Raw genomic sequence first — 9,718 nt, forward strand, 5'->3', positions numbered from 1 at the left:
TATACAATAAATAAAAATAACGATAATGTTTTACTGGTTATATGCTGGATATGTATGACGGACTCGGTTTCATAAAACTAAGTCAAAATAAAACCACTACCGTCAGATCAAGATGTGGTTCGTCTTTCATTGACCATACGTATAAAAGAAAACGAATAATTCACTGAAATGAAGACGACATCATCAATTGGTGCAATTTTGCCGCAAACGATCCAATTTGAAAAATCTATTTGCACATTTTACTGTCAATTTCAGGAGGCTACATCTGTATTGTGAGTTTTTGAATATACGTAAAATATGTTTATCTATTTAAGCGATTTCCCATTCTTTATGCTTTCCCCTATATTTTTGAAATGATAACATGCTGTCCCTTCCATGCAAAAGTGCAATAATTTAGTTTTATCAATTAAGCGCCATACATCCATTCATATAATATGTCTAATGTGTTTTCTGAGTAAGATTTGAATTGAATCTTTGTGATAAGAATCTCTGGAGGAAGGGAAACGTTTAAAACAAAAGAGCTATTGTTTATTTCTTGCATTGGAGATGTTCCAGTCATCGATCGGCCAAGCTTTATCATGACAATAGTATTTCCTGTTTGTGTTCACATCTCATGGAAAAAAGAACACCCACAGTCATTGTGGTAGAAGTGATATTAACCGGTTATATTTAATCCGCGAGATTGCTACTTGAATATTTATTATTGTTTACACACACACGAACAAGAAAAGGCTATGTATACGGTGTAAATAAATTATCAAATACATATTGGACTTAAAGCATTTTATGATACAATGTATTGTAAGTGATCATATTATTCCACTAATTCTCTAAGGTGCTGAGTTTTGGTAAATATATGAATTATTTTTTTACATAATGAAATACATACATTACATTTTAAATTATATGACGGGTTAGTTTAAGCTATGTTCTAGTTCGAATGAGACGATGCCCAACGATTGCATGAATCACTCTCGCTATCGAGCCTTAAACACCTTGGTGTGTATTTGTTGATTGAACAATTTATTTGAAAGAGGCAAAAAAGAAGCATGTAGAACTACTCATATTGAAAAAACAATTTCAGCATTGATTTTTACATGCAGTGTTTTACCTTCACATGAAATACAATTAAGCAGACTACTAAATGTTTCAAGGTGGACAATCGCCGGTGACAAAGTGAGTGTTAAATTTAAATTTTTACATGGTATAAAATAAACCAGACTACTTAATGTTCACAGGGAGTCTCTCGGTGACTTAGCGAGTGTTTAATTTAACATAATATAAAATAAACCAGACTAATATATGTTGCAGGGGGGTCTCTCGGTGACTTTACGAGTGGATGGGTTATCAGTTTTGTACAAGGTCAGGCGACGTTCAATAAATCTCACACGAATAGTGTATCCGTTTGGCTTCATTTCAAGTATAGATATTACTCTTACATACCTTGAAATGTTTGGATTACGATAACAAATGAGAGGGTATAACGAACAGATTAATCGCTGTTTACCTATGTTTGCGAGTATAGACTTCATAAATAACATCTGTAAGCATTCACGTAATTAGTTTGTAGAAATTCTAGAAACGTAAAGTTTTACGTAATGCAAAAATAGTGTGCAAATTAATTTTCTTATATTACATATATAACATTTTCTGGACACCGATGCAATTTAGAGCTTAAAACTTAGGCAATTGTGTCTCAACACCGAGTGATTTGAACAATGGCAATTGTATCGGTGATATGACATAGGCTTATACAAAAGATGCTGGCTGGCTAACCTTTCGGATATAGTATCTGAGTATGACCTATCCTATCATCAAACAATTAAATCTTGGATTTATACTTCCAACTATTTGGATATTTCTTAAACCAGAGTGCCGTGAAGGAAATATATTCTAGGCTAACAAACCATTTAAAAAAACATAAAAAATAACTACATGATGGCCATGTTAAATAGTGGATTTATTCCGATGCTGATCTTGGCGCTGTTGGTGGTCACAGTGGCGGGACGGGCACTTAAATCAAATGTCTCTGGTGAGGAACTAATGCAAAATGACGGTGTAGACAGAAGTTTGAGGGAATACAGTGGACCGTAAGTGGGAATAAAATGCTATTTGATATTAAGTATTTTTTTAGAATATTAAAGTTGTTTGTTACTAACCGCGCATTATTCAAATATTTGAAGTTTTAAGACATTCTTATTCATTGACAATTTAAAAAAATGACCTCGATAAAAATAGTTTTTTTTTTCTTTTGGTCTTTAAAGAGTCATATTAGAGCAGACATAAGTGTATTTGAGTTCAAGGGTGAATATCAGTTAAAACATAATAACAACGTTTCGGGTTGTGTGTTTTTTGTGCCAAATGTAGATGCCTTTTACGTCCAATTTTATTTGTATTAGCCTTCCTAACAAATGAAATAATGATTAAACAATTCTTCCAATATACCATTCGGCGGTCGTCGAAAATGTTGCATTGTTTAACTGAATCGATGATTTATTATATCAAAACTAGACTGATGTTTACATACGATTTTCGTGCATGCCATAGGAAGAGTTACATTTAATTAAGTTTTTTGATATGGTTTTCTTTCCCCTCCAACAGATCTGTTCACCACTTCGCCAGACACAGTCTGTGTAATCACCGATTCGGCAAGGTCAGATTCTACAGGGCGCTCCAGAAGCATTTCCATAACATATCAGGTCCGTTGAACAAAAAATTGAATTCGACATTAATTGTATTAATTGTAATATACTATGTTGATTTGACTAATTCCCATAATATTATAAGTAAAAATGTATTTAATGTCTTAAAATGTTATGTCTAACCGTTGGTTGATTATATGTTTCGTGTAAAAAGACAAATAATAAAGTTACATCGCACATAGCGCTATTTCTTGTATTCGTTTTATAGCATACTTAATTATACAATGGCAATAATATAAGGTGCATGAATTTTGTCAGTCAATCTATTCATTGAGAAAAAAAGGTTATTGGTTCCTCTAACATTATACTTCATTTTCATATTGGCTGTTTCAGATGATATGAAAATTACATTTGTCCTTGATATTTGTAAGAGACGAGATCATATGCTGACAAAGTGGGTTCAGGAAATATTTGACAAAGACGGTATGTTTACAACTTGACCTGGTTAACAAGTCTTTTCTTTGTTACGAATTTCGAATTGAGGATTAGATTAGACGCAGTTATATAGCTTTTATAACAATAATCTAACTATTCATCAAAGGTCGTTGAGATAGTGTTTATTAACTAAATAAGATACAAATATAAGCTTAACCTAAAGACATCTAATAACGTCTTTTTTGAAGGTGACGGATACATCACCCATTTTGAAAGAGAGATCTTCCGATGAACTCATTACGGCAGCGTTTGTCACATCAAATGGAAAACAGTTATGTAATACATCCATGAAACATGTAACAATATTGTAGCCTCGCTACTGAGGAAATATCTGTCTCCGTCAGAAAAGGGCGAGCTCGGATGCTTAGATTGAAGCTTTACAATACGCACAAGGAGTGGCTTAGAGTTAAATTGCCTGTGTATATACTATTCAAAGGCGCCGGGAGCATGCTATATTAATGAGATTTTTTTTCTAGTTTCCAAAACAATAAGGCAACGAACGTATGTTAAGACAAAAACAGATATCAACGAAAATTCTACAGTTGTTTTGATATTACAACATCTCTTAATATTGTCGATGTAATGTGTTCGTTACGTTACGTTGGCTTACGTTAACGTTTATCCATATGATCACCAGTAAAGTGTGTGGTGACCTCATTTTCGGGGGATTTGTGCATTCATTAGTTGGTCATGTTTTTCTTTCCTCATATTGAACAAACTTCCCTTGTATGTTTTATACGGACTTACATTTGTGGCTACTGCGTAGTCTAGTCTTAATTATTTATTTATGTATTTGCGTGTTTTTACCAGATTTTACCTCCATTTAATTATATATATTCTGAAGCGCGACCCAAATTAAAACAAAATTGACCAAGAAATTAAACTTACATTTGGGCTTTGACAAAAGTATTTAAATCGGTTCACTACATACTGTAGCGCAAATGTAGATAGGGAAACGCAATGAATTACCTTACAATCAACGTTAATACTTCAATGTCCTGTTCAATATCAATATGCACTCTACATTGGCAGTCATACCCACTTGCTTTAGTCTTTGTCTTTTGAACATACAAAACACTTCAATATCTTGCTATCAGGATGTCTTAAAATAATATGATAAGCGACGCAATACTAAGCTAGTTATCAGACATTTCTATTAACCATAATCTTTAATTATGATATATGCTTAGGAACAATTTTTTTGCACACTTTTTCTTGGTTAAATATTAGTGACACTCAAACATTATATTCCAATATGTTTGTTTTAGAAATAATAATATTGGATGATTTGGCTACATTATGTTAACGAAGAGCAAAAATCCACTACAACCACCACCATTACCACCACAACAACCACTACTAATTTTTTTCTGTAGTAATTAAAATCATAATATAATGCAGATAAATGATAAAAGATCATCAACGTTAGGAAATGTAAATATTAAGGTAACACAAATCCAATTCGTTTTATAAAATAGATTATATGACAAACATAAACCATTTATAAGTGTTTTGTAACCGTTGAAGTGCAAATTGCTGTTATTATTGCTGTCGAATGGACCATTGCTGTGGCCTGACTTGCGGAAAATAGCTAAAAAAACAACAACAATTATATGCAGCATTCTACGAATACGTCTTCTGACACCAGTAAAGATCGCACGAAGGCTGAAACATTCCAGTAAGTAATTATAAGTAAATCATTTAAGGAATTATAAACAGCACTGTTCAGCGGAGGTTGTTAACTCTCGTAGTCGGTACTATACTGCAAGTCACGTGCATATAACTAACAGTTTAACTAAATAACGCTCATGTTGAATGAAGATGATATAATCATTGCCGGAAATAAATATTTTGAGAATCTGAATTAGTTCTGTGAACCAGATTCATGGTTAAAAAGTTGCAGCTGAGTTTGTGAAATGCACGTATAGCTCTAATAATGTTATTACCGTTTTTTGCCTCGGCGGCATTTATTACCTTTCTACGACATTTATATGTTGCTATATCGTAGTCTATATGACCACTTTATAACTCTTAACAGAAACAGGATACTAGTTTGAATAATGAAATGGTTTATTTTGGTAATTAACATATACCCACCTTTTGATCACCGCAAGTCCTGAGCAGAGGTAATTTAATGTAGTATATCAAATGTCCTCATACATTATAATAAGATGGACAAGGGTATAATTACTCTGTCTGCGCTGCAATAAAACCACAGAACAGCTATTTACTGTCACTGTATATATAATCTTCATCTACCGTCAAATAGGTTTTGATACTTTACAGACGTTGGTGTAATAAAGGCACTTAAACATAATGTGACATGGGACAATGAAATGCCTATTTGACATGTCATACTGTATGCAATTCAAAAATGGCATAAATGAGGAAATTGTTTCATCATAATGAGCCATAATTTAGAGTATAGTTTAAGTTAAGTGACACTCTAATTCAAAATCAATATGTACACATGTATAACATACATAATTTTTAAATGATAAACCTTCAACTACTCACTAAATAATGTATTTATTAACAATAATAATTACTGACAATTAGACTGTAACAGTGTATTAAATAGCTGAAAACGCAAACACAGTAAAGGATTGGTGAGTGCTAAAATATTTACTGTGATCTACTTTCATCTCATAAGGTAGAAATACCGTGTTTTTTCTGCACTTTTCTTTCCAACTAAACTCGGTATTCTTCATAAGAACCATTGTTTTCGGCAATAATTCATCCTTTTTTGTACATGAAATTAATTGTTGTTAATCTCATTTGGGAGTAATAGTGCTCTTTAAAAAATGTGAATGTTAACCCCAAAGGTAAGATAATTGATGATGTGACAATATATTCAAATTTACCATGTACGGCTTAAATACTTGTCTCAATTTGTTTAGGACCACTGTATATCACCGGAGTATCAATTTAACTTCAAGAGCAGAACGTATTTATGATAACACAGATAACGTAAACCAGGTGTGGAAAGACGTTATAAATTTTGTAAGATCTTGAGTCTCACTCATTTGATTTCTTTGCACTTTATTGAACGAAAAAGTAACTATAAATCAAAATAGGTATATTGCCTCCATTTTCGTTTGACCAAAAATCTGTATCATAAGAACCTAGTGCCACTTGATTTTATTTTTTGGTATTAATTTAGTAAGTTGCGTCTAGTGAGCCTTGGTTATCAAATTTGTTGGGTATAATTCTCAAAAGAATCGCTCACAAAAGAACGAACGTAGCTCAAATATGTCGCAAGTAAGTCCGCATTGCACTTCATGGTGTATCTATACCGCAAGGACCCTTTAAATGCAATTTAATTTAATGGTTATTCCCACACGATGCATAGATGCACTTCATATTGTTAATAAAATGACAATCTAGTACAATCAAGATTTTTATGACAGAATAAAAGTAATAGTGCGGAATAACTTTTGATTACTTATGTCGTAATATATGGCAGAAGCGAATGACAAAGTCGTAAAAGAAGAATTTTCAACTTCGTATAGGGAGCATAACATGCGTTAGACCCCGGAACAAACAATGATCGTAGAACGAAAACATTTTACGAACTTTCATACAACACAGCTGGAATTTGTAATTTAAATGCCAGTTGCAGTCACACGATAATGTCTGATTTATCAATGAAGTATCACACTACACGAGCCCATGAGAGAACGTATTTGCAAACTACGTGGTAGTTGTAATAGATAACAAATGTACTTTAATATGACATAAAATGCGGATAATTGTTTTTGATATTTAATAGTAAACATAAGCGGATGCTTTTGTTTTGAACAAATGCATTAAAGTATTTATCTGTGGGCGATATGTATTTCTTTTGTACGCACACTCGGCTTTAAATTTGATATTACCGGTTCGCTTCTCAAGAAACACATGTCGATGTTTTAGTCTGCTAAGGTGGACCAGCACGTCTCAATCCGCTAGGATAAATATATACCATGACTTAAGACGTTAGGATGTACGCACCATGCCTCATAACGAAATTTCTTATTCGTATGGTTTGTACGCACGATGTCTTTATAAGCTAGAATGTACGCACCATGTCGTAACCCGCTTGGTGATATGCACCAAATCTAGATCCTTTAAGTCTTCTTTATATGATAGAGGTGTACGCACAATGGCCTACTCAGATAAGGAGCGCCATGACTTACTCTGCTTGTTTATATGTACCTTTACTTAATTCCTCTAGGGTGTACGCACCATTTCCTCGTCCGATACGGTGCCGCACCATTAAAGGAGCATATTTCGTTCTTACTTAAAAACATAACAATTTGAAAGTCAATATTGAAAATTATATAAATAAACTTCAAAACATATAGTTCATAACGTGAATATATGCCATTTAAAAATACGTGTTTAATATTTGTTTGATCATTAAATAATGCAGAACTGAAAATCTAGTTATTGATGACAAATCGTCCCAACACATGAATATCCGGAGTGTCTTATATATGGACAGTCTGAATCATTCCTTCCCATAGACCACCTAATGAGTATTAAACTAATGTAAGACATCAGTCTTATAAATTAAGCGGCAGTAAAAGTTGTTCGGGGCTTTTTTCTTCATGAAGAAGCCCTAGTACCGCATCAATAAGGCATTTAAGTCGTAACTTCAGTGGTTAAATCTACATTGACGTCACAAGAGGCATTAATTTGATTATTATCCAAATTCGTGTTCATTTTCAATGTTGGCTTATGCTAAATTCAATGACACTTTTTCGCTTAAATGTTTTAGAAATAACGACTCAAATCTTTATTGTAATGGCCCCTGATCGTAGCTTAATTTGTACATGAAAAATAGCAACTCACTGTTTTGATTTATATTTTTATAATGTTTATTTCAACACATAACGGTCATGGAAATTAACAATATATTCGAAAATCTCATTTTTAGGGCTACATTATGTTCAACGAAAACTGTTTGTACGAAAACCTATTTTAGTGTGCTTATTTTTCATTTTTCGATTTTTTTTTGTTTAAGTTTTTCGATTTTTTTTTCTCTCTTTTTCTCAAAATGCATTTTTCATTGATGCCTACGACAAACAGCCATGGCAAACTTCAACACTATCAAGTTATCAACACCTTATCACAAAAGGCTACTTAAAGATGGACTTTCTGCTTATTACTGTCGAATAGAAAAATGAAACAGCGATATAATGGAAACCTATGTTCATGGGAGATGCAGTTATTTGTCAAACCCACCTAATGTTAAGAGATATTTTGTCATGCCAGCATAGTCAACTATGTTCAGAAAACGTATACTCAACCCTCCATGTGTTATTTTTGAGGAAAACAGGATAGATGTAAACATGTCATACTATATTATAGTGGATTTCAGTTATGATAATAACATGCCATACAATTGTGGAATCCATGTCAGTCATGATCATGCCAGGTCAAAATATTATGGAACCCATGCCAGGTGGCTGCCATGCAACAATTCAGGTCGGTAATATGCATGCTATATAACACTTCTAGTCCACTATGCAATTATTGCGATTCTTTAAATGTTGAGGCTTATGAGTATTAACATTTCAAAATGCACTATAATCAATTATTAATACATCAACCTACCATTACTAAACTGAGTTATTGCTTAACAACGGAAAAGTGGTTGCAATTACAAAAGTAATACATGTTTAACATCGGCAAAACGTATTTTCGTCGACGAAGATTATGTTGATACAGAATGTTCCTCAATCGTCTCGTTGTGTTTAAAAATATAGGTCGATTGGTGATCACCTTATGTACCCTCTCCATTTCACCTCCTGCTGTCGTAGTATATTCGTTCGAAATGAGATATGTAACCGTCACCTGCGATATGAAAACATATTTTGTTTAATCAACAAATCATTATAATGTACAATATTCAAAAAATGATTCAGGGACACATTTCAAAAAAATACCCTGTTAAAGTTCACAAGGGAGTGGTCAACACGGCCATTAACTAGAAACATAAACGTATCAACAGATACAGAATCACAAATACATCGAACATACCACACAAATATATCAAAACAGCTTTTGCAGCTTTAAATTTAATAACTGATCAATATGTGTTAGGGTTGATGGTGATTTGTTTTAAATGATACGAAACACTTGGCATCATCCCTTTCCTATACAGACACCGATGCTACAATCACACAAGTAAACTCGAAAACATATCACTAACCGTCTTTGTCGAATATTTCCTTCACCCAGTCAATCAGCATATCATCCCGTCTCGAGCACAGATCAATGACAAAATTTATACGCATATTGTCTGAAATAAGAAGCGCAAAAATATGCTGTATTAATATCACACTGTAAAAAAAATTGGTTGTCCGGTTAGCGCAGTCGTTAGCGCACTAGCTTCTCACCAAGGCGACCCGGGTTCGATTCCTAGCCTGGGAGCATTTGAGTTGGGTTAGTGGTCTCTAATCCGGACAAGTGGGTTTTCTCCATATACTCCGGTTTCCACAACAACACAAGACCATACCTTCGCGCAACATCGTGCCAACGAACGTGACTTAAACTAATAGCTACATATACCGAATGCTACATAAACGCTCTGA

At 33.4% G+C, this 9,718-nt stretch overlaps 2 protein-coding genes across 2 annotated transcripts in view; one reads left to right on the top strand and one right to left on the bottom strand.

The window, feature by feature from the left end:
* The first annotated feature begins 1,538 nt into the window (after positions 1 to 1,538).
* Positions 1,539 to 7,891, top strand: LOC128246912 (uncharacterized). Its single transcript, XM_052965448.1, has 4 exons — positions 1,539 to 2,090; positions 2,602 to 2,699; positions 3,036 to 3,125; positions 3,326 to 7,891. The coding sequence occupies exons 1-4, from the start codon at positions 1,936 to 1,938 to the stop codon at positions 3,367 to 3,369; spliced, it is 387 nt and encodes a 128-aa protein (XP_052821408.1). The 5' UTR covers positions 1,539 to 1,935; the 3' UTR covers positions 3,370 to 7,891.
* Positions 7,892 to 7,976: 85 nt separating this feature from the next.
* The window catches only part of LOC128246913 (uncharacterized), a 3,514-nt gene continuing 1,772 nt past the window's right edge, over positions 7,977 to 9,718 (bottom strand). Inside the window, exons 3-4 of the mRNA XM_052965449.1 lie at positions 9,337 to 9,426; positions 7,977 to 8,978 (exon numbers count right to left, since the gene is read on the bottom strand). Of these exons, the coding sequence (XP_052821409.1) occupies positions 8,926 to 8,978; positions 9,337 to 9,426 (143 nt within the window). The 3' untranslated portion in view covers positions 7,977 to 8,925. The remainder of the gene's footprint in view (positions 8,979 to 9,336; positions 9,427 to 9,718) is intronic.

The sequence above is a fragment of the Mya arenaria genome, chromosome 9 (genome assembly GCF_026914265.1).
Source record: "Mya arenaria isolate MELC-2E11 chromosome 9, ASM2691426v1".
Lineage (NCBI taxonomy): Eukaryota > Metazoa > Mollusca > Bivalvia > Myida > Myidae > Mya > Mya arenaria.

Coding starts and splice junctions, on each gene's coding strand:
- LOC128246912 (XM_052965448.1), top strand. CDS start 1,936: ATGATGGCCATGTTAAATAGTGGATTTATTCCGATGCTGATCTTGGCG. Junction 2,091..2,601: donor TTGAGGGAATACAGTGGACC/GTAAGTGGGAAT, acceptor CCCCTCCAACAG/ATCTGTTCACCACTTCGCCA. Junction 3,126..3,325: donor GGAAATATTTGACAAAGACG/GTATGTTTACAA, acceptor TCTTTTTTGAAG/GTGACGGATACATCACCCAT.